The sequence below is a fragment of the Sminthopsis crassicaudata genome, chromosome 2, assembly GCF_048593235.1.
Source record: "Sminthopsis crassicaudata isolate SCR6 chromosome 2, ASM4859323v1, whole genome shotgun sequence".
Classification (NCBI taxonomy): Eukaryota; Metazoa; Chordata; class Mammalia; order Dasyuromorphia; family Dasyuridae; genus Sminthopsis; species Sminthopsis crassicaudata.
This window is the reverse complement of record NC_133618.1, coordinates 229,878,957-229,903,794: the sequence shown is the minus strand read 5'-3', so window position 1 is coordinate 229,903,794 and position 24,838 is coordinate 229,878,957. Positions and strand designations below refer to the sequence as shown.

General features: G+C 44.4%; 1 protein-coding gene across 1 annotated transcript; it reads right to left on the bottom strand.

Annotated features, from left to right (window-relative positions):
- Positions 1 to 603: 603 nt before the first annotated feature.
- Positions 604 to 23,250, bottom strand: SDC4 (syndecan 4). The gene is made up of 5 exons (XM_074288497.1): positions 23,067 to 23,250; positions 6,056 to 6,200; positions 4,338 to 4,384; positions 3,332 to 3,524; positions 604 to 2,618 (listed from the first exon to the last, which is right to left on the bottom strand). Exons 1-5 carry the CDS (start codon positions 23,124 to 23,126, stop codon positions 2,467 to 2,469), a joined length of 597 nt encoding a protein of 198 aa, XP_074144598.1. The 5' UTR covers positions 23,127 to 23,250; the 3' UTR covers positions 604 to 2,466.
- Between the last annotated feature and the right edge of the window lie 1,588 nt (positions 23,251 to 24,838).

Genomic DNA, 24,838 nt, shown 5'->3' with positions numbered 1-24,838 from the left:
AGTAAAAGAGGTCTTTTGGATCCTCAGCATTTAGCATATAGTAGGCGCTTAATAAATGTTTATCTATTGATTGAGATTGGAGCCACCCTGATACTCCATTGCTCATTAGTGATACTAGGAAGTTATTTCCAAGTACAGTATTCTTTCCACTGCTTTGGGTGTGTTTCCCACTAGACCTATAAGCTCCTAGAGAGTGAGAGGCTTCCACAGAAAGGCATTCAAAATGCTCCAGGCAGCAGAACCATTTTCAGAGAAACAACTTCTAAAACCAAGGTAGGTTTGGTTACAACACTCAGACCAAGAAGGGTCTGTCATGGAGTAGGAGGCAGTGCCATTTGCTTTGGCGATGTTTTCTGCACATTTTGGCTCCATCACTTGCCAGCTTTCCAACTATTGGCAAGTTTGCTAAACCTCTGGGAGATAACAGAAGGGTTAACATATGCCCCTTATGGCAAAGGACTGTCAGCTATTACTGGTGAACAATCATGTTAAGGGATTCTCCCTTCCTCACTATGGAGATGGGAAAGTAGAGCCTGTACCAGGATCACTGAGATCATTCTTATCTACCCTCCCACCATAATAAAATGAAATAGAAGCAAGGGATTTGAGAAAGCTTTTTTATTTTTATCCAAAATATCAGTAACAGACATAGTAAAAGGCAACTACAAAAAGGCAGAAGGTGCCCACTCCCACCACTCAAGTCAAAGCAGTGGGCAACAACAGGGAGTTGGATGGGGATATCAAGGGAGGAAGAGGACAGAACTCCAGCCAGCTGGAGTCCTGGGGCAGGAAGGGGGCAGGAAAATCAACTCAGATCAGGGAGCAGCTGCCCTAAGGGAGCAAGAGCAAGGGCAGGTAGGGAAGAGCTGCCCACCCCAGCCAGCAGGGTGGTGGTGGGAGAGCTCCCAGAAGGTCCTTCTCTCTTTACCGGGGTCTCTGGGATTTTTCCATTCACATAAGAAGACAGTTCAGGACTGTGCCTCCATCAATAGTCCCAGGAAAGTATTTTCCCTCCAGGATCTTGGACCAGGGCCAACCAACTCTCAAAACCATGGCTACTGCTGCCATCCAAACTGGGAGAAGGCACCAGAAGAAGAGGCCAGGTAAGAATTGAGAGCTGAAGTCAACCACTCACCAACTCCCATTCTCCCACCCAGCCTATTTTATACTCTTTAAATCATTTTACTCGAAAAATATATCTTTCTATCTAGAACCGAGGAAAAAAAGAACAATATATTACATACTAAGATAAACAAAGGCCCACCATTGCCTATAAGACCAACATATTTTGGAATCGGCAAGAACCTATTTTCTGGATGTGGGAGGATAACCTTGGAAGGGGTTGAGGTCGAGGACAGAGTCTGGAGTATCAAAAAAGAAGGGATCAGAGAGGTAAGGAGTGTCCATAAATAATAAAAAAAAAAAAATCATAAAAATCACACCCCAGGCTCTCCCCTCATTTAAAATAAAAACTAAATTAAAAAAAAAAAAAAAAAAAAAAAAAGACACATAAATAGACAGGCCACAGCAGGTGTCAGGAAGATGCTGGAGGGAAGGCCCACCCAAGCTGATATCTCACACCATGCACCAGGGCAGAAGCAGCCTTCTCTCCAAGGAATGAACTCTTCAAAAATTGGAAAGTTAACTTTTTTCTTCTTTAGAGGAAACTCTACAAATCACTTCTATATAAGCATTCACCTGTGTTTGTATGCTCTTTACCTACACATTCTACCCCTCAAAAGAAGTTATAAAAGGAGTCCTCAATAGGCCAGCACAACTAGTTCCAGATTGCTTTTCTCTGCTGCTGTTTCCCACTATCTTTTCTCCCTAACACCACCCTAGAGTAGTACATTGCTATAGGGTGGTCATAAGTCTATGTGTTAATAGCTCCATCTGCCTCTCCCCTCCACCAATTGTGATGCCTTGAAACTATAGGGTGGCCCTGGCCCACCCTTAGATAAAGTATAGTTTGCCCTGGACATAAATCGGAGACCTGTAGGGCATTACCTACACTGCCCCAAGAAATGTTTGGGGATCTATCTAGTTCCCCTCTCCCTCCTCCAAATGCCTCTTTCAAATTAGACTCTAAAATGCCCAAAATTAAACCAGGTATCATAAAATTCTAAGATTAGAGCAAGAAGGGATTTCAAGAGATTTCTTTATCCATCTCTGACTTTTAGATTGGAGAATTACTGCCATTTTTCATGTGGAACAACTGAGACTCATGGACTGTGAGGAGCTGGCAAATGAATATGAGGGGATGAGAAAGAGGAGAATTTTCTCTTATATAACCTACCCCACCCCCCCACCCCCAATGTAAAAGCAACCACTTTGTGGGAAGAGGGGGAAATAAGCAGAAAGAAAGTGGAGACACGATGGCTGGTCAGTGCCTCCCCCTCCCACCAAGAAGTGTCAACCCTCCCCTCCCCATCCCCAAGTCTATGCTCTGCTGCCCAGTGGAGAGCCTCATGCGTAGAACTCCTGGGTGGGGGCTTTCTTGTAGATTGGCTTCTTGCCCAGATCATAGCTGCCTTCATCCTTCTTTTTCATTCGGTAGATCAGCAGCAGGATCAGGAAGATGGCAAACAGGAGTCCTACAGCACCACCAGCAATCAGAGCTGCAGAGGACAAAGAATGAAAAGTTGTTAGATCTTGGAGGGACAGGAAACAGACTTATCAGATCCAGACAGGACCTTCAAGGTCATTATGGTCCAACCCATTCCTTTTATGGGTAACAGCCAGAGTAGAAAGGTGACCTGGCCCAAATCACATAATCTCTTTAAGAGAGGCAGCTCTTCAGTACAGTGGATGCAGCCCCTGGACTGGGGATCAAGAAGACCAGAGTTCAAGTCCAGCCTTAGACATTTATTACTCTATAACCCCTAACCCTGTCTAGGTTTCCCCATCCATAAAATGAAGATGAAAGTAACAATTTCCTAGCTGGATAAACAAGAGGCAGTTACTTGCCCTCTTTGATTCTTAAATAAACTACTCATCTATAGTACAGAAGTAATACTTTCACTAGCTTCTTTGAAGGAAAATTTAAGAAAACACTTCGAAAAGAAAAATTACTATCAATTCAGATCATGCTGCAAAATGATGTTGCTTATTCTGTTTGGGGGAAATATTTTCTTTGGGGGAAGTGGAGATCAGTCTGTAGGCTAGAAATTGTTTAGATCAAGATAAAATGTAACCACATTAAAAAAAATATTGTCACAAAACTTTAAAAGGTTACAGTAATTGGATTTCCTTCAGTTACAGTCAGTGGTTCCATGGGGACACACACACACACACACACACACACACACACACACTCTATTCTTCACATTACCTGCCAAGACTTCTGTCTTCTCAAAGATGCTACCCTGGGCAGTGCTAGACATTGACACTTTGTTACTTAAAGTTTCTTCCTCAAAGGGAAATCTCTTCTTGGACATGATCTCGTTCCCTTCCAGCTCTTCAGAGTCCTTAGGATCCTGGTTTGAAGGCTCCCCTTCCACAGGGAGGTGATTATCCAGGGGTACCTAGAAAGGGACAAAGTATCCAACAGGTTTCAGAAAGAAAACCCAGCTCAGTGAAGAAAAAAGTATACACAACCTCCCTCAGCAGAGAGGCTGGGGACATGACAGTTTAAGCTGTCTAGGACAGATCTTCTCACTATAATGGGAGCCAATTAAGGCCCATTTTGCCTTTTCAGTTTTTCCCCTCTTATTCCCTTCCACCCAACCCACCCACCTCAAAGCACTCTCTTCTCCAGCAGAACTGGATCAACTATCTCTGGAACATACCCATTTGTTCTCTCATCTCCAGGCTTTTGCTTCCTATGGCCAGAGCTTCTCCCCCCCCCCCCCCACCTCAGGTTCCTAACTATTTTTTTCAAAGCTAAACTCGAGCCCTCCCTCAACAAGAAGGCTTTTCCAATTCTTCCCAGCCCCACTTTTAATTCAGCACTTTGTTTATGCTTCTAATCAATCAGAATTCAGAGTTGAATTTGAATCATCTGTTTGCCAGTAACCCCCTTCCTGCAGCTCCATGACATCAGAACTTATATTTTATTCAAACCTTGTTTTTTTAAATACTGAACTCAACTCTGCACCCAGTAAGTATTTAATAAATGCAGAACTGACCTTGGAGCTCATGACTCTTTAGTATCAAATCAAATATGCCTTCCCAGGAACTAAAGAATCGCCTTTAGATATGTACATATATATTCATGTATAGACACATTTGTGGGCTCCATGAGAGGCCTCTGCTACTCCTCCCCTCCAACCAACATTTGAGGTTTCATCTTCAGGCCAAGAGAGAAGGAGGAAAGAATCAAGATTAGTGCTACTCACCGAGGGCTGAACTGTATTAAAGAATATCTCGGTTATCTCCGTATCATCTGTAAGGATAAAGGGATGATAAAACAAGGATAGTGAGGGAGAGCTCAGTCTATTTTGTTGTTTTTAATCCTTTCAGCTATGGCCAACTAACTCTTCAAGACTTTTTTGGGGTTGCCATTTCTTTCCCTCATTTTTTTGACAGGTGAGGAAATTGAGGAAAACAAAGTTAAGTGGCTTGCTGAGAGTTATGCAGCTAGGAAGCATCTGAGACCAGATTTCAACTGATAAAGATGAGTTTTCCTTATTCTAGGCTTGGCACTCTATCCATTGTACCACCTAGTTGTCCAGGCTAGGTTTAGATGCAAAATTAGCCCAGCAGCAGTCAGCTTCCACCCAGAGAGAGGCTTACATAGCTAGGACCTGGGCATCCCATACCAGAACAATCTTGTCCGTTTGTCCGGCCTTTCTAAAGCATCAGAAGTGAGCAAGTGATCATACAGATCACTGAAGGCCCCAGAGCGGGCCTTCTGTGGGATCATGAAAATAAGGAAGACTGAACTATGGTCCAGTTTTTCCACTCATTTTATGTGCTATATGACTACAAACAAACCACTTTTCAATTTCTAGGTCTTGGATTCTTCCAAGTTTAGAGTTTAGATTAGATTATTTTAGTCTCTCTACAGATTTGACTCTACAACTGGAAGAAACCCATGAGGCCATTTAGTCTCTTCCCCTTACATAAAAGGGTGCTTATACTTGCTAACACAGATGTGAGGAAAATGCATTAAACACATTTTAAGCTTTCAAGGCTCTAGAGGAAGGGTGGAAAAAAAATAAGAAATTGGAAGATGGATGTCTTCCTCCACCCTCCCTTGGGTGGACCCAGGGCCTTGTTCCAGTTCCCTGAAGATCAGCCACTATGCCTGTCACTTGCCCAGTCTACCCTACCTCACCCCAAAACCCAAGCTTGCTCTCATCCTTCTCTGCCAGTTCTTTCTCCACTTCTTCACCCCCCCTCCCCTTACCCCCTCAGCAACTCTGCCTGCACATGCCCTACTGGTTTCAGGGCTGGTACTTCTCCTTTCCTCCCCACCCCGAGGGTGCCCCAAGCTAAAGGGAGGGGCCTCTTAGGACAGGTTGGGGCCAAAGCTCTGGTGAGCAAAAGTCTCATAGGCAATTTCACGGTCTGTCAGAGGTGGAAGGAACCCGAGTTCAACCCCCTCATTTCTCAGGAAGAAGGGAAAAGCAGAGTCCTGCAGCCAAAGGCCACAAAGCAATGGAGAACTAGGGGTCTAAGTCTCCTGACTCCTGGTCCAGGTTTTTCCAGATTCAAACATACTTTCTTCAGGAACCAACAGCAGATAAAACCTAACAAAGGGATTCAGAAAGAGGAGGAGTGTATTTGCCTTTGTTTACATTCATATGAAGGAGCTAGAATCCATACTAGAGAAGACTCTCTAGCCAAAGACTAGCAGCAGAGGGAAAAATATTAATGGGGGGAGGTTCCTCCCAATATCTTTGAGATATTAACAGTCAAATAGGGAAGGTCCATACCCCATAATCCTCAAGGCCAGGTTTGCCTGTGGACTCAGAATATGGCCAACTGCTTCCCAGAATTACCCTTCCCTCCTTCTCATTGTGGGGCATATCTTGGAACTCTCCTGCCCAAATTCCCTTTAGGACCCTCAGGACCACCTTCTCCTCTCTACTTTCCTAGGAGTTAGCCTTACCTGTATCTCCTGAGCCTGACAGCTCAAAGTCATCTGGTTCTCGTTCCAGAAGAGCCCCTCCCACATCCTCATCATCCGGCAGGGCTCCAGAGAAATAGTGGGCTTCATAGAGATCTCGGGGGTCCATTACTTCGGTCTCACGGATCTGGCCAAGAAGTGAAGGCCTGTCAGTCAACAGTGTCCTCAGTACAATCAGTAAGCTGACTGATGGGACAAGGAGTCAATCCCCTACTCCAGGCCCACCAACAACATGGGATACAGGCTGGGCAGGCAAGGAGGCTTAAGGCAGGCAAGGAGGCTTAAGGAATATAACCCGGACAGTAGCTCAGAAAGGGAAGATCAGGGCCAAGCTCAAACCATTCTGAGTCTGCTGTAGGAGAAACATAACTCTTAACCCTGGGAGAGCTGTCAGTCAAAATGCAGGAAGGTGGAAGATCAGGATGGCAGGACTCATTCCAATCACATCTCTTCTAAGCATTGGGAGCCATCACAATCGTGGGGGGGAGGGGAAGAGAGGAAGGGAGGAAAACTTTACTAAGAGTTGAAAAGCAAAGGTGGGATACAATGGACCTTGGAATGCAGACATCCTACACTGGCCGCTAATATTCTGGCTGATCTTACACGACTCAGATATGATGCATCCTCTATTCAGATGTGAGCTTCTTGAGTAGAAATCATATTTCTGCTTAGTTTTGTATTCCTTATGCTTGGTATGGCACCTGGCATATTGTAAGCAATTAACAAGTACTTGTGAACTGATTGATTCTCAGATCCTCAGCTTTCTACTCTGAAAAAATATCCTCCAAATGGAGATGGCAGGAGAGACAGACACAGAGGGATCTCCTAAGCCTATTGCTTATCAGCCATGGAATCATGACTTTTTTTTTTTTTTTTTTTAATCTAAGCTTCTCTCAAGTATCTGAGGCCTTGAGACTTGGATTTTTTTCCAGAAAAGCTATGAGGAAATGTGTATCCCTCAGGCAGAGGCCTGACCAAAGTTATCTTCTGCCAGGAAGAAGACATTGGTCAGGTGCTTACCACAAGAGGAAGGGGGAGTGGGAGGGAGGAGAGGAGTTCCAGCCATGCTTCCAGCTGCCCCAGGCTCTAGGTCTCAGAGAATCTGTTCTCGTAGGTGGCTACAGATAGAGAAGACCCCCAGTTCCTATCTACCAGGATGCAGGAACCCACATGTTCTGGAATAGAGAAGCCCTTAGTGCCTGCCAACACAGCCAAACCCACAGGCTGTACGCGGGGGCTAGGAATTCCATCGGCAATAGCTCCTGATTCCCAAACCGTGAAGTCATCTCACAGCAAGAGCCTTAACCCCTTCTACTCCCTCTTCCCGTCAGGGGGAACTGTTCAGAACAGTCCAGGCCCAGGATGTGGAACCCTGGATTGTACTCCTATCTCTAAACTCTGACCCATTGACACTTAACCCCTCTGGGACAGCACTTGCTTCCTTTTTAGATAAATCACAGGGTAGGAAGAAATTGCCTCTCTGGTTCCTCCTTGCTCTAAAGTTCTACAATTCAGAGTTGGGGCTTCCCAGCTGATTGTGTGTGTGTGTGTGTGTGTGTGTGTGAAACAATCAAAAAGTAAGGAAAGTCAATGATAGTTTAAAAAATGGAATTTCCCTCCCCATTTGAAAGAGTACAAATACTCTTTTTAACTTGACCCCAGTTGAGGACTCCTGATAAATTCCTGAAGTGGGGGTGGGGTGGGGAGGAGAGAGCAGAATTTGCTATGTGATTCAACTGATCACCTTCTTTCTGCCCCTATTTCATCTCAGTCTGTTAAATGTTTTATTTCTTCAAACCTGTCCAGCAGTTACCAAGAAGATGAGTGTGAAAGTAATTTGAAAATGACAAAGGGCTATCTAAACACATGGGTATGACACAGCTAGATCCAGAGAATCCAGGCTGGGTGAGTGGGCCACACTCGTGTGCTCACACACATACAACCTCTGAGTCAGCCAGGCTCCCAGCACCACCCAGACCCAAGGCTCTGAGTCCCAAGGCTCAGCCATCCTTCCTACAGAGCAAGCCAGGCCTGCTCTGGCCCTCTGGCAGCTTCTGAGAAGGCCTGGTCAAGCTTAGCTAGGGAAAAAGAGGTTAGGGAAGGGAGACTAGGAAGGAGAGGGAGAGGAGAGGAAGTAAGGTGGAAAGGTGGGGAGGAAGGAAGCAACCACACTCTCCCATCTGAGTCAGGATCAATCAGCTACTGGATCTTAAAATCCCAGAATTTAAAAGAGAATGTTCAAAGGACTATTTCCCCATATCTGGAATGTAGGGTTCCCTCCTATCTACCGGCGGATATCTCTCAAATTTGTCTGCTCCTACTATCTCAGAAGTGATCTTTCCCTGGTTTCCAGCACCCTCAACCTCACATTCTATTTATCTGTGGCCATATTTAATCTCTCCCAGAAGACCATAAACTCTTTGAAGGCAAGGAGATTTGTACAGAATGGGTACACAAAGTACTCAAGGCATTTTTTTTTAAATTGATTTTTTTTCCCCAACTTTGAACATGCAAGCTGGCAGAGTCTATATAAATGTTATCACCCAATTTCTTTCTTTAACAAAGAAAATGGAGGCCCAGGAGAAAAGTTAAAAGTTATATGGGGCTAGAGGTTGGCATAGAACCAGTGATGGGCTACAGGAAGCTACCAATTGGCAACACATCAGTATAAGCATTTACATAAACTTGACCCTAAGAAAGTGCTAATAATACAGATTAAACGGAATGTGTCTTTGTGTCCCCCCCCCCCTTGACAGCACAGTCCTGACTAGGCAATGATGGGACCCTCAGGAAGTATATATTGGCATATATATGGTATATTGGCATGCTCTAGGCACTACCAGCATCAGGGATAGGTCTATGCTGGGGCCAGTATGGTGTCTCCAAGCCTCCAGCCCTTGGAGACTTGCTGGCCCTTCCACTCCCTCCTAGTGGCTCCTTTTTACTCAGGGCCCATTCAGCACGGGGTGGCCCTGTTTCAGAACCCAGGATACCCAGCAGGCTACGTTTGCAGAGACATATACCAGCAGTTCCCAGAACCCAGCCCAGCTAGAGGCCAGGGACCGCACCCTTATGAGTGGGGGAAGGTCTGCATCCATAAAACTCTGTGTGTGTGTGTGTGTTTGTGTGCCCATTGCTGTAAGTTTTCCCAGCCAGTCTGCAGTTTCTTTGCCTTCCTGTTCTTGCCCCCCAAGCAAGGTACCCTCCTTGAAAGGGACACCTCTTGGACTTTATTAGGCTGCAAGAACAAAACATTGCTGACTCTGGTAGCCTGGACTAGAAGTCAGGAAACCCAAGATTGAAACTTAGCTTGAACATTTATTATAACTACATTAAGTAGATCACCTGATTCTGTTCTTTTAAAAAAAAAAAAAAAAGGGGGGGGGGACGACTTGTCTCTCAAATTTGTTAGGAAGAAAATACTAAAGAAACAGGAACTAGTATTATCCTAAGCCTCTAGGCTTAGTTCCTAAACTCAGAGATATAAAAGCCTGGAGGGTTCTCGGATCAATTAGTCTAACCTTTTTTTTGTACCTGTTAAGAAATGGAAGTTCCAAGCATTTTCCACGGATCACACTGCTAATAACTATGGGAGGCATAATTTGAATTCAAGTCTTCAACTCCAGGGCCAGAGGAGTTCCTTTCACCAGATCATGCTGTCTCTTATCTGGAAACCAGTAATGCCAACAAAAGGCCCATTCAGAGACTGTCCAACCCTCTTGTTTTATATGAGGGAAGGAGCTATGGTCATTTTATTCTATGGCAGGCACTGTTCTAAACTAGCCTATCCTAAATTATAACAGGAGACAGGATGGAGAAGAAAGGGAAAAGAAGATGATCCCTTAAGGATCCCTATGGATCAGTACCAGGCTTATTAAATATGGGGAAAAGACCCTGAGGGTTGGGGTAACGATCTAGCATTAATTCCAGTCAGTCTGAGGAGTCAGAAGTTTTCTCACCTCTACCCCAGCCTTCCAGAAGACATCAGTTATTCTGGCTACAGACAATGGGCCTAGCCTGCCCAAGAGCCTCAGATCCTAAGAAAAAGATAGGAGGGGAGAGGAGCAAGAGCACAGATCTCCTAGAAGAAACCCCCATGGAAAGGCCTCCATATCTATCATCCATCAGGCTCTCCACTCCAACTCTCCTCCCTTTGCCCACAGAACAAACACAGTAACGTCTAGGTTGTTTAAAGTACTGTTTAAACGGAAACTTGGCCCCTTCTCCAGAGGGCTCTAGACAGGGCCTGGTTAACTGTTTGTGAGGTGAGGAGAAAAAGGAGGACACATTCAGGGAAAATGTCTGAGACTTAGCTCCTAGGATCGGACAAAGGGACTAGAAGCTGGAGATTTTTTGCTTCCTCCATTCCTTCTGAGGGGCAGAATGTTTGTTGGTTAATGGAACAGGTGCTGTTAAGCATTCATTCCCCTACTCTGGATTCTGGGAATCAATGCTGTCATCATCAGCATCTTAGGTAAAAGCAAAGGGATCCAAGAAAGAAACTTCAGGTACAGCCCTCTTTTTTCACCTCTGGGTAAAAATTCCCCAGGAAATAAGGACCCAAGTATCCCCACTGAGACCGACTGTTCTGTCCAAAGTACTGTAGTCCTACTTCACCTAGAATCATCAGGCTCCCTGTGACAATCCACTTTCTCCCCACCTTTGGATTTCACATTCCATTTTAACATACATCTCAGATTCACTTATTCACCTGTCTAGGAAAACTTTACTATGTTCCAACAACCTTCTTTTCCCTTCTCCTCCTTCTGATTTAAAGTAACTGAGCTATTATCAATTCCAACATATAAATGTCTAATATATGCAGAAAACTACACTGGACATGATGGAACAAGACATGGTCTCCACCCTCAGTTTACAGTCTTAATTGTAGTGCCTGTGTGTACATGCACATGCACAAGTGTACAGAAAACAAGACACAAAACATGATAAAAGGAGAACCATGGCAAAGAGATGAACCATTTGGGGAAGACATACAGAAGAGAAATCAGTGAAGGCTTCATGGAAGAGGTAGCTTGTAATCTGGGATTTTAAAGGAAGGAAAAAAATGTCAAAAAGCTAGAATAGAGAGGGAATAGTCAGAGAGATTGGTAGATCTTGGAATAATCTGGGGGAAACCTCAAAATTAATCTGGTTACTATTAGGTAAAGGGTCATTTGGCACCTAAACACAATTCTGCAGCTCTTCAAAGTAGGAACCGAACCAGATAAATTCAAGGTAGTTCAAAATTAGAGGGAAATCTGTATGTTGGGGAGGGGGCAGTTTGGAAAAGAGTGAATAGTTAGCAGGAGCTTGAGACCTGGAAAATCAGCCCAGTGACCACTGGAATTTGCCCAGCCTACCTTTTTTTCTAGGAGGTAGGGTGAGGAGGGAAGAATGAGACTCATATTTCCTCCCCCTACACTTATGCGCATGCCCACACGTACTTCTAGCTCTAAATCCTGGGATCATCACATCCAAGGTCACAAGGGATGGTGGATAGAGGGCTAAGCATTTTTCTCAGACAGAGAACAGAAGGGGACTTTAGAAACGGTCTAATACAGTCTCCCTCACTTTACAGGACACCTAAGAGGGCAATGACTTGCCCAGAGTCACACATTTAGTAAGTGACACTCAAAGAGTTAAACCAGGTCTCCATGGGGGCTCAAATGACAGGCCAGGCAGGGAGCTCGGCTCCAAGGTCGGGTTACTTTCAACACAATCACTCTGGAGGGAGCCCAGACCCAGGCTGCCAGGCCCTAGGCAAGAGTTTTTACAAGAACCCTGTGGGACAGCCCCATGCCGAGGGCAGCTCCTGGCTGGGAGACCAAGGCAAAAAGACTCTTCAGTTGGGTCCCAGTTTTACACTTTGGACCCCCCTGCTTAAGAGGGGCTCAGTCCTGCTGGGTCAGCTAGAAAGTGCTCAGATCTCTTTTTGACATAACTAAGTGGGCCAAAGGAGAGGAGAGAAGAGAAAGAGCCCCAGCACCCCACCCCCATCCTCCAGGGGCTCACAGACAGAGATGCATTGAGCTTGGGCTTTTAATCTGAGAACCAGATCTGAAATCCCTGCCGGATAAGTGTCCTGAGGAGCTCTCCCGGCTCTGAACACAAATCTCCTGTTCTCCCAACCTCAGTCAATAGCCTCTTTCCAGGCCTGTCGTCCTTAATTATATCACCCCTGTAACCAATCCAGAAGACCTGGTTCCCCAGACTCTCTCTAGTCCCTGGGGGTGGGAGGGAGGGTGGCCATGTACCCTTGGGGGAAGCCTCCCCTCTGGAAAGGGTCAGTCTGCCCCAGAGAAGTTGGGCAAAGCAGGTCAGGCTTCCCTAGACTGGGGACAGAAGAGGCCTCCTGATCTCCCTGGGTGATGGGGCACCAGCCAGCCCCACCCCCCAGCCCCCAGGCTCTGAATGGGAGATTTTTCATAAGGTCCCAGTACACGGGGTCCCAGCAATTGGCCACAAGCTGTTTCTCTGCTTGGGTCATTCTTTCCACACACATTCTTGCCACCCCGCCCCCTCACCCCTTTCCACTACCCTGGTCACCTGACTTCCAGCTCCTTTGGCTTCAGGGCAGAAGGAACTGGGAACAGCTGGGCTGCCAACCCTATACAGGGACAGCCCTTCTTCCCCTATCCCAGACCACTGAAGTTAAATAGAGGTCCCTGGCTGACTGGTACACTCACACTTAGGGTTGCTGCCCAAAGAAGATATAGGGAGCAAGGAGGAATATGTACATTTGGAGGAAGAGCATCACTCCTACTTCTCTACCCTGTTATCCTGCACTTCCCATAAGATCCCATTCAACAGATAATGAAACTGAGATCCAGAGGGGAAATCACAACACTTGCCAGGGCCTCAGACTTTCACTCCAGCACAATCTCTATTACTTAAAATAGCTTCTTCAAACTCCATAGATTCCACATTTCTAGATTCTAATTCTATGGAATCTAATGGAAACTCTTCAAGACAGAGAGATCCATTCTTTTTCCCTCCCCACAAAGTTCCTTCAACTCTAGGCCAGCAAACAAGTAGGGAGGGATACTTAGGAACTAGTCCTAGTTTAAATATAAACTCATCTGATAATTAGCAAACAGCTTAGTTCTTAGGTAAATAAATAGAGAATTCTGGATCCCAGCCCCACCACACCCCTTTCCCCAACAACAGAGGGGTAGGGCAGAGGGTAGAAAAGCAGCTGCTTCTGAAGGCTCCACCCCCAGAACCCCTCAAGAAGATAAAGCCCCCACCCACCCAAACATCTGCAACCCAGGCTTAGGGTTTCTTGAATACTGGGCAGATTTAGGGGTGGACTACAAGGACAAAACTAAAGGTCACAGTGGGTAAAAAGAAAATGGACCAGAGCCTGAAGCCATGTATTGGGAGTCCCAGGTTTAGAACTGTAGAACTGAAGTTAATTGTTAATTAACAAGGACAACTAAAGGTCCCAGTGGGTAAGAAGAAAATGAATCTGAGTGCGAAGCCATGTATTAGAGTCCCAGGTTTAGAACTGAAGTTAATTGTGTGATCTGGAATGTCATTTCCTTTTTTGGCCTTCAGTTTTCCCATCTCTAAAACCAGAGGTTTAGACAAGATTTCTAGGACCCATTCTAGTTCTGCCATTCTGGATGATTCTGGGTGCAAATACAAGGGAATTCATAATGACCTATTCCTAATCCAAGGAGTTCCTTTTTCTACAAGGATTTTGGAGGCCCTGCTTCCTAAACCATCAAGTATGGAGTCATTTCCTCCAAGAGAGAAAGGAGGTCTGGACTTCAATCCTTTCAGACCCAACTCATGAATTGGACCAAGACACTCATCAGCAAAAGAGACTCAAATTAACTGATATGTTCAGGGTCACAGTAAGCCTCATAATTTGGAATTGAATCCAGTATCTGGGCCTCCCAGCCAGTTTCTTTTCCACTGTATATTAGCTGTCCAGAAGGCCGGATGCTGCGCCTGAAAGGAGGTCTGGTGCAGGCTTCATTCATCCTGTCCCCCACTCCCTTCTTTAGAAAGGGTGGCAGGTAAGTCAATATTTAGCTGGCTTTCCAAGGAAAAGACTAAACAGCTTTCCTGGGGCCCCAAGACCTCTCAGTGTGGGCCCCACCAATCCTGGAACAGTTTGGAAGAAGCTTGAGTGACTCAGGATTAGTGAGACTGACTGTGAGTCAGGGACCCAGAGCTAAGGTCCTCTTCTCCAAATGGTCATTTCCAAAGCCTTCTCCCCATTCTACCCCAGTACGGAGGGTTGTCTGGCAGTATGGGCCAAGATGGGTTTCCAGCTCCCTCCTCCACTGATGTGGGACTGCCAGCTGGGAGCCTGACTTTTCAAATTCACAAAGTGGGGTGGGGGGGGCTTTAATACATTCAGAGTCCTTGGAAAAGCCCTGAACGGAACTTCTGTTGCCGGGGAGGCGGGAGCAGTGAGGACTGAATCCTGAATCGCTGGTTTGTCTGACATCCAGCTGAGTTAAGAGGCACCAGCTTACTTCTCCTCCCCATAGGTCAGGGTCTGGTTGGCTCAGTCACTAAAGCAGAGTCCTGGTACTTCTACCTGGTGGCCTCCTAAGCCTACAGCAAGTTCGTGTGCTCACGCAGGGACACATCAACAAGTTAGAGCTGGCAGAGACCTGGGAAGGGACTTTAGGAATCATTTACATAGACCAACCCTCTTGTTTTGTAAAGCAAGAAACAAAGACTTAAAAAGAAGAGGTATACCAAATATCAAAATAAATAATCTAGGTCCAACCACCTTACAATTAAGAGTTAGACCTAAACTTCGAGCATCTAAGGCACAGTTAAGTCGCACAGATAGGTCTGTGGTCAGGAAAAATCGAGTTCAAATCTCAATTTTTTCTATTTCAACCTAACCCACAGAGCTGTTGGGAAAAATCAAAAGAGCTCACGTTGAAAAGCACCAGGCACATGGTAGCCTCTTAATAAGTGCCTCTTTCCTTCCTTCCTGAGATAAGGTAGAGGTCACTCTAAGTTCTAAGTCCCTGCTCTCCTTCCCACCCACTCCCAAAAACAAAACTATCTCCACAGATAACCCACCTACCTTGTTAGACAGGATCAGGCTGCCTGCCCCCACCCCAAGTTATAAGAGATAGGGGGTCTTGAGATTCTGTTTATCTGCTGGATTTCAGGGCCACATTCCAGGAAAATAACTATGAGGTGACACCATGAGGGACAAGGTGAAACAGAGTTCTCCTGTCCTAGAGAGCTACATATATATAGCTTTAAGAAATAAAGGTTATAGAGAATCTGAGGAACCCTACTAGATTCAAAATTGGTCCTCTCCAGGAACATTCTTGGCATTCACCCCACCCCCTCCATGAAACTAAAAGCCAACACCCCCCCAAAGCATATAATATAGAACATCTCCTAGCTGACTCCCAGTTTTCCTTTAAAACCCAGCAGGTTCTCAGTGACCCTGTAGCCGATTTCTATTCCCCACCCCTCAGTCCAGTGATTTTTTCATTTCACTAAGGAAGTACAAATCTCAAAGGAAGTTAAAGGAAGTGGGGATCTTAGAGATCTCAGGGTTTAATAATCACATCAATTCAGCAAACCAAAAAAACCACAACAGGTAGCAGGATTAGGATTTGAACTCAGGTGTTGGCACACTCTCTCCTCTTTGATAGTTTCTTAAAGGTGTCTGGTCCTCAGAAGCCAGAGTAAGAGCTCTCAAAGAAATGGAATCATGATTTACATTCTCATCCCTCCAGGGCCAACAACAGTGTACTCTAGGTAGCAGACAGCTGATAATAAATACCCAATTGATTGATGGGAGTTGTCCAGATGTAGGAACAAGAAAGGTGAGAAACATCAACATCCTCCTTGGTCTGAGCAGCTGGGACATCTCATAGAACTGAGTTGCTCTTCCATGAGGAAGGCACAAGCAATAGAAACAGACAGATGACAAAATAAATCCAGTGCTAGGCTTCGAATTACAAATTTTGAGTTTGAGTACAATCTCAGATATTTAAAAGTTAACTAGTCTCTAACATGTCAGATAACAGTATCTATCTCACAGGATTGTAGTGAGGTTTAAGTGAGTTAATATAAAGCACTAGATAATTTAATCATTATTCTATGATTCCACCTTCCTTGCAGCTCTTTGACCTTCTCAGGTGCAGCAACAAAATGCAGAAAGGTAGCAAGCATTTGGATTCCAGTAACCCTGAACAGGCTTCTCATAGAGGGACTTTCCCAAAGGCTTCCCCCACTGGTTTCTATTTTCTCACCCAGACAGTTATGGATCCAAGGGCGAGCCTATTTGACCAGATTAGAAGCCTTCTCTGGGCCCAAATGTTTTGGGAAACAATGACCAGTTCAATCACCTGCTGTCTTCCTAATTGCTGTGGCTCAACCACATCCCCTACAAAGACCCAGATGAGAGCCTACCCATTATTTTGTTACTACCTTGTTTTTGCCTCAATAATTTCTGGAGATATCTCCTCCACTTCTTATATGAACTCTCTTAAAAACCAGCAAAACCACTCAAACACAGATAGTGACTCCATAGGATAGTGGATATAACATTCTGCTGTAATGGTCCTTTGCTTCTCTGAGAAGGATTTCCTAATCTATCCCCAGGGACCATTTATTGGTTTTTCAATTACTCAGAGTCTGGCTTTCTTTTTAATGATCTTTTCATTTCCAGTGACAGTCATTGTGTACATTGTTCTTTTGGTTCTACTTATTCACTATCGTTTCACAGAAATCTTCCCATGTGGCTTTGAATTTTGCATATTAGTCATTTCTTATTGCTCCATAATATTCCATTAGATTCACAGGCAGTTTTTTCATTCTCTTCCCAGTTATTAGACACTTTGCTTTGACAATAAATGCTGATATGAATATTTTGGAATATATTGAACTATTTCTGACTTTAACCTCCTTTGATGGGATCCTTGACTACCTTCTAGAATAAAATGGATAACTAGAGATTGTTACTCCTGCTTTATAAAAGACACAAAGATTAAAAGAAATAGTGAATTAAGATTATAAAGGTTCAACTCCTGTCTCTCCCTACTAGGTCCAACCAGTAGAGTCATCTGGACAAGACTCCAGGGTCTCAGTTTCTTCTTCTGAAAAATGAAGGGTTGGATTAGATGGCTTCTTCTACATCTCCCTCCAATGTCACCAGGGCCCAGTCCATGCAGCCAACTTGTCTGAGCCAGTCACTTCAACAGGAGACAAGGAGGCCTTTAATTGGTTGAGGCAGGAAAACTGAGTAGGACACCAAAGGAATAGGCCCCAGGGAGTGCCCTCCCCACCAGACAGGAAGAACAGGTTTGAAATTGTAACCAACACTGGAGCATGGGCCCAGGCATCGGGCCGAGAGGGGTGACCCACAAACATGCTATGCAAGGACAAACAGTTAAGAGCCTTGCTTCTCCTCAGGCCCCCTCCTGGGAGCCTGTCACATGAAGCAGGGTGAAAAGCACATCGAATTAGAGCCAGAAAAGCCTTACCTAGTTCTATTCCCTCATTTTTATGAATAAAGAAACTGAGGTGGAGAGAGATCAAATGATTTGCCCAAATCACTTGAAGAGAAGATGTATTTTCTCAAAATGCAATTTGGGTAGTACCCAATTGAGAGGGCACGACATAATAGAAAAGCTACATTTGTGGGACCCCAAACAACAAATCACTTTTCTTCTCTGGGATTCAGTTTCTTTATCTGTAAAATGAGTATTGGACCAGGATCTAAGGGACCAGCTCTAACATTCTGTGATTTGTGAGCGCTGGATAGTCAGGAGACTCAAGTTTTAATGCCAGCTCTGGGCTATTGGTCAAATCATTTCACTGAACTCATTGGACATGGTCCATCAACAGAGCCAAGAATACCAGATTAGGAATCAATAAGCCCTAAATTCTAAATCTCAGCTCTGCTACAACCTTGCTGTGCAATGAGGACCTCAATTTCCTCATCTGCAAAATCGATATAATTTCTGGCTTCCAGGATTGAAGGGAAAAAAAAGGATTGAATAAAAAAGAATAGGTATGAATGTGTTAGAAAAACTTAAACAAAAACAAAAACCCAAACTTGAATTATCCTTATAACCTTTCTTCTCTAATATCATCTAACCCCTTCTCCTCCACTTTTCCTACCCCAAACTCAGACCACAGATCAGGTAACCCAAAAAAATAGGTAATTTCTTCTTTAAGAGAAATCTTGGCCACAGGGGCCAACAAAGCTAGGGAACCAGAACCATAGGTCAGAGGTCAAAGATCAATGAGTTACATCAGGAGTCAGGCATATTGCAGCAGGCTGCCCTATTCCTATAACTCAATTAAACATCTAACTCTTCCACTGGGGACTGAGGGTCAGACTTCCTCCTACTCTTATTATTTCTTCAATACCACAGAAGCCTCTTTCACCAGAAAGACCATTTGCTCCAATGAACTAAGTCACTGCTACCAGGAATTGCTGCTTAAAAGGGGAAAATTCCTTCCCCCATTCTAAGCTGCCTATCACTCTTTAGGGCCTTCCAGCCCCAATAGGAGAGCCTAGGGAGTGTGCACAAGGGACACAACTAAGTGGTTTAGAGTTAGGGGAAAGAATGTGTGCCCCTAAATCCACAGCACCTGATAACAAAAAAAAAAAGAAAAAAAAAAGGCTATTCATGTATAAAGCTACTCAAGGGCATTTGGGAAACAAAACTGCCACGTAGTGAAATTAAGTCCTAGACCCCAAGTCCACAGACAACAACTCCAGTTTCAGCTTATACCAATTTAATAATCATGTGACTTTGTCTAATCAAGTCCCTTCTCTGAATGTCCGTCTTCAGCTATAAAATGGCAATAAGAATGAATGTTTACAACACAAATATACCTAGTAAACATGAGATTGTAGAAGTAGAATTGGAGCTGGAAGGAAATTTGGAGATCTCTAAAAACATAACATCTAGAGAAACAAATTTGAGACCTATAAATGCCAAGTGATTTTTACCATTTCAAAAGTTAGTAACAGTACCAGATTGTGAACTCAAGTCCTTGGGACTCTAAATCTGACACCAAACCTCATAAATAGAAGGTGGTATACATAGGAATTCTCTGCACAAAGTAGGTGTTGAATTATGCTAATTCCCTACTGCTAATTTAGTTCTAGAAGGAATCTCCTGCCCAATTCAGGTTAGTCATTTAGCAAAAGGAAAACAAGGCTCAAAGAGGAAAGTGACTTGTTCTGTAAGTCACATGGGTCATCAAAGGCAATGAAAGAGGACTTTTTAAGCTTTTGCTAGTGCTGTCTCCTTCTCCTCTTCAAATCTACCTATCCTTGAATGCATGGTATTGAATGCGTGGTATAAGTAAGATACCCGGTTTCTTTCTACTTCCAGCTCTTCTGCTAGTTCATCATGTGACTTTAGATAAGCCTCTTCACCCAATCACAAGATCTGGAATTAGTGGAGAGCTCAGAAATCCTCCAATTCAATCCCCTCATTTTACAGAAAACTGAGGCACAGGACCGAGAAATGTTTTGCCTAAGGTCAGAGCCAGCAGACCGCAAAAGTGGAATTCAAACTGTTCAGCAGACCCACCCCAAATTCAAACAGAGCAAACACAAATGATCATCTTTCCCCTACAAACCAGCCCTGCTTTTAGAATTGGATTTCTATCTCTGGTACTACCAGTTCCCCAAGATCTTAACCCTTGCCTTCATCCTCACTCTCACTCACACCCCATGTGTCCAGTCAAATAAAGGTCAAATCTTGTTTGTCCTTTTACTACACTAGTCTCTTCATCCCTTTCTCTCCACCCACAACTTCTACTCCTATCTCAGGCCCTCACTGTTTTTCATCCGGGCTATTACACTAACTTCCTAAATTGGTTCCCCTGCCTCAAATGTCTCCCCCCTCCAATTAGCTACCAAAGTAAAATTCCTACATTTCTGATCTAATTCCAATTCCACCAGCTCACCAATAGCAAATTCCAATGGCTCATTACTTTCAAGACCAAATAAATCTACACTTCCCTATTCAGAGCTAACAATCTGGCACCAAATGACCTTTCCAGACGTATACATTATACCTTTTCATTCTTCAAAACTATGGTCCTGTATGGCACACACAGCACTCCCACTTCCCACTTCTACTGGTGTTATACCTGAAGCACACACTAGGTTCTTTATAAATGCTTGCTGATTGATTTCAAATCCTGTGTACTTCCTAGTGGACTCAAAATCTCTTTAGTTATTTTTCTTCTCAAAAGATAGGCTGTACTTTATAGTGGTTTTCATCTTCTCTTTCTGCAATTCAGCACTTATTAAACTCCTACTATATTCCAGAGTGGGGATACAAATCCAAAGAGGTACTTTCTGTCCACAAAGTTTACCTCCCCTAGGAGGCATGGGCTATTATTCTAGGCCAGGTTTAGTCTCTTGAGTGAACTGGAAGAGTGAACTGCAAAAGTTTTGATTCTCCAGTTTTCTGTTAACTTGTTCTCAAGTTTTATCTCCCTCCCCCCACCAAAAAAAAATTGAAAAATACCTGCTGAAATGAGACACAGTAAACACAATGGGTCCACCAAGATTTTTATACACACATCCCTTTTTTACTAGTAATGATAATAATAACTAGAATTTAAGGTTGCAAAGTACTACAAATGTCAACTCAATAATACTGATAAAAGCTAGCATCTAAATAGCTCATACAAAGCATAGGCATTGTGCTAAACATTTTGCCAATAATCTCATTTGAGCCTCACAACTACCTAGTGAGTAGGTACTATTATCCTTATTTTACAATTGAGAAAACAGAAAGCAATGATTAAGTGACTTGTTTAAATTCACTATTAGTAAATGTGAGGCCAGATATGAATTCAGGTCTTCCCAATTCCCCACAGGACTCTCTCAAATTTACCACCTAGTCATCTTAAAGAGAATAAGCCCTCTTCTAAGGAACACTTACTTTAGCTTATCTTTCTCCTGTTTTATTACATATTGCTTCCTTTTTTAGGGTCCTTATAACTCCAGAGAAAATGGACTAGTGGGCCCCATGAGCTGTTTTCAAAACACAAAACTGTTCAATTCTTTTAAGACTCAGATGAGGTACTATTTCTTCTTCCAAACTGACTTCCCTGAGCACAAGCAGAAATCATTCTCACCTTTCTTCAACTTCCCCATAGAATCTAATCTTTGATCAATGAATAGAAATATATAAGGATCCATGAGGGCTTCAAATAAATTGGTCTTATAATATTGTCCATGTTTTATACTTTTAATTGTTTTATTAAATATTTCCAAATGACATTTTAATCTATTTTAGGCAGCTTGTTTGAATCCTTTGATCTAGATCCTAGGATCCATCCCATTGCTTTGTTTTATCTTTATCTATGGACTTGCGTATATGTACATATATGTATGTATCACAAGCCCATAGTACCTGCCTTCAAGGATCTTAAATGTCATTTTCTCAACTCTTATCTTTAGCATATTTCCTTGCAGAGTAGGCAGGTAAGTATTGGTTGAATGGAACGTTATCTTTGCCCATCCAGTCCAAAGGTTGTCCCCAAACTGTTTTCAAGAGGCCTCAGAGTTCTAAGTTGAATCAATATTTAATGATTAAGCTGCTAGGGCTTCCTGGCCCCGACTAAAGGTTAGCAAGAAAACGGTAACAAGCTCAACTCCAGACAACAGACAAGGTAAAGAACAAAGTTTCCTACTTGGGATGGGGTGGAGGAGACTCAAGAAAACATTGCTTCCTCACCCCAATAGAGCCAGCTCTTTCAGCTTTTACTATAGTTCCTGAGAGTAATTCCTGGCAATTCAACTTCTTCCTCCCACACTCACACCTCAGGCTCCACCAGGTGGGAAGTAAATAATAACACACCACATTTTTATGTAAACTTTTAAAATTCCAAAGCACTTTGGCATTCATATTTTCTTCAGTCCTGGAAACACCTCAGACAGATAACTTATGTATAGGCCACATTATCCCCCATTTCCATTTGAGAAAATTGAGGCTGTGAAGGAGAAGTACTTAGATAGTTTGTCACTCCTTAAATATTAACTTTGTATCTCACACAGAAAGAACAAATCTCTACATACAGCAGACACCTAATAAAGGAATGTTCAAATTAATTGGTCCACTCAGCTGAAAAGACCTGAAAACCTAGGTCTTCTGGCTCGAAGCTTGGGGTTTTTTCTATCAAGAGGGGCTGAACTTTGTTTCCTCCTCCTTCCCCTCATTTAAGAGGGGAGAGAGTAGGGGAAAAGTTGGAGGTCGGTTTCTGGATCATAGCATGCCACAAGGGATGAACCCAAATCCAGAAGAATAGAGAAAGGGAGGGGGCCTATTCCCGATCCCAAACTCCAACCCGCATGAACACTGTAAAGATCTGTAGTTTTAAAGTCGGACGAGAGAATCTGTCCGCTCTGTCACTCACTAGTCTCTCCGGGCCTCAGTTTCCTTAAATGTAAAATGAGGCGACTAGATGAGTTTTAAGATCTAAAATTTCAGCTCTAAAGTGCTACCTATGAACGCTGGATCTGTCCCCTCGCGGCACCCTCCTCCCTAACCCCCAATCACTCGGTGAAGGCAGGCTGGGGCCCAATGGAGGGAGTGGATGACTGGGTTGAAGGGGAGAGGGGTCGGTCTCAAGTTAGTCACATCTTCGGCAGAAAGAAAACCTGGGGAGAAGGGAGGAACCCCGAGATAGGCGGAGGCGGGCTTGGGGCGTTCTGGGTCAGTCACCCTAAGGAAGGGTGAGTTGAGGGCAGAGAAGCCCAGCCCCACACCCCGTCTCTGGGCCCCTTCTGCTCCATCGCCATTTCAGAGTAAAGTTCAGGAGAAAGTAAAGTTAACTCTGGTAGAAGTGACCGCCTTCCTCCATCCCTAGGGTTGGGAGCCACGGAGTCCGAGGCAGAGCCTCCCCGCCCCCCGCCGTGCACCCCGGGCACAAAGCGGGCTTTAAGCTCTCCCCACTTCTACCGAACCCCCTTTCTAAGGGTCGCCCAGAACCATTTGGATCTCCAGTCACCTACCGATTCAGCTACGGCGCTAGCGGCCAGGAGCAGGAGAGCGAAAAAGCCGTGTGGGGGCATGGTGTCGGCCAGCCAGCCTGGCGTGAGCAAAGATTAGGATAGATCGGATCCGGAGAAGTCCCGAGCCGGCTACGCGCGCTCCTCTTATAGGTGGCGTGCTGCCGCCGCTGCTGCAGGGGCTGCCGGCCCCTCCCCGCCCCGCCCAGCCCGGGCTTAGAGCCGCCGCCCCCGTCCGGAATTCCCCAGCTCCTCTACTCCCGGAGCTCGGATGGCAGCTCCCCGGGCTGCGGAGGCTCGCTCCCCCTGGGAAGGATTCGCGAACCCACGCGGAATTCCCGGAACTCCTAGTCACTTCATAAAGTGTCTGCTTCCACTCCCGGGACTTCGGTGACCCCCTTCCAGTCCCCAGTTCCCCTTCCCCCACCCAGGCCACGCCCACACCACCTTTCCCCACCACCTTTCCTCTCCACTTCTTCCGCAGCCCCTGCAGGCTTCCTCCGAGTGCCAACTTCTTCTGTTTTCTAAGAGACGAATCCTAAAGATAGTGGAATTCTTAGGGAACTGCCCCATCCTCTTTTCTCCCCAGCGATGATTTTTCAGGGGGTCATAGATCTAGATTTGGAAGGAACTTCAGGCGTCAACCAGTCCAACTCCTCAGGTGAGGAGATAAAGGGTCAGGAGAAGTGTTGCAAAACAAGTTCGAATCTATAGGGGATTTTCGTTGTTGTTATTGATGTCATATTAATATTAGGCTAGAGCTATGATCTCACTGATATGGGGAACTCCCAGGAAGGAAATTCTCCTTAATGCGGGTCTGGCAATATTGTGTAATTTATATGGAAGTAGACTTACAGACAGGCCTGGACACCTGAAAGGTTAAACAACTTGCCTGGGGTCACAACCTGCAACCAGCGTGGTTTTGTGGTAAAATTTGAATACAGGCCCTGGGGACCATCTCTGAGAGCTGCTGAACTCCACTTAGCCCGTCTGCCTCTCACCCACATCATTATTATCGTTATTTTTGTAAACTTTAGAACTGGCTCTCCCAACTCCCACTCACTAATTCGAGTCAAGTCTATAGATCGAGTCTGCTGTATCAGCAGGGTCTTCTCAACCTGGAATGTTTTTATTTTTATTTGTTTTTTAATATTTATAGTTGTTTTTCAATATAAATCGTCTCCTTGTCAACCCTATGTACTTTATTTAGTAATGGTAGCTAATATTTACATTGACTTTTAAGGTTTGCAAAATACTTTACATGTTATCTCATTTCCTCACAATAACCCTTGGAGGTAGATGCTATCATTACATAAAAATATGTTTACCTATGAAGACACTGAGGCTGGGAGAGGTTGAAGAGACTGTTCACACAACTGTTAGAAATCTAAAGCAGGATCAATTCTTTGAAGCTCTATTCTGGAAAAAGTATAGGCTTCACTAGATTGTCCAAGGGGTCGAGGATGCAAAAAAAAAAAAGGTAAGAACCCCTGTTGTCTTTCTCTCATGATTATCAGTTTATATCAGTTAGACAGTTTTTAGAAATGAATATTTATTATAGTATATCATTATTGTGTGGGACAAGTCGGGTGCAAGACCCCCTTCCCTATTAATATATCAGAGACATCATCAGGTACAAAAAGAAAGCATTTATTTAATCCCTGCAGGGAGAGGCCCAGACACACCTGGGAGCCATCTCAACTCAAGCCATGTGCACCTGGAACCTAACCAGCTTCTGGCTTGTCCAGGGTTTAAAAGCAAAAGACATGAGCCAT

What these genes read in the sequence shown, in the direction of transcription:
- SDC4 (XM_074288497.1), bottom strand. Translation starts at nt 23,126, where the DNA reads ATGCCCCCACACGGCTTTTTCGCTCTCCTGCTCCTGGCCGCTAGCGCC. An exon ending in CTAGCGCCGTAGCTGAATCG is followed by an intron (nt 6,201 to 23,066) that starts GTAGGTGACTGG and finishes CTTCTTGGCCAG; the next exon opens with ATCCGTGAGACCGAAGTAAT. An exon ending in GTCAGGCTCAGGAGATACAG is followed by an intron (nt 4,385 to 6,055) that starts GTAAGGCTAACT and finishes TTATCCTTACAG; the next exon opens with ATGATACGGAGATAACCGAG.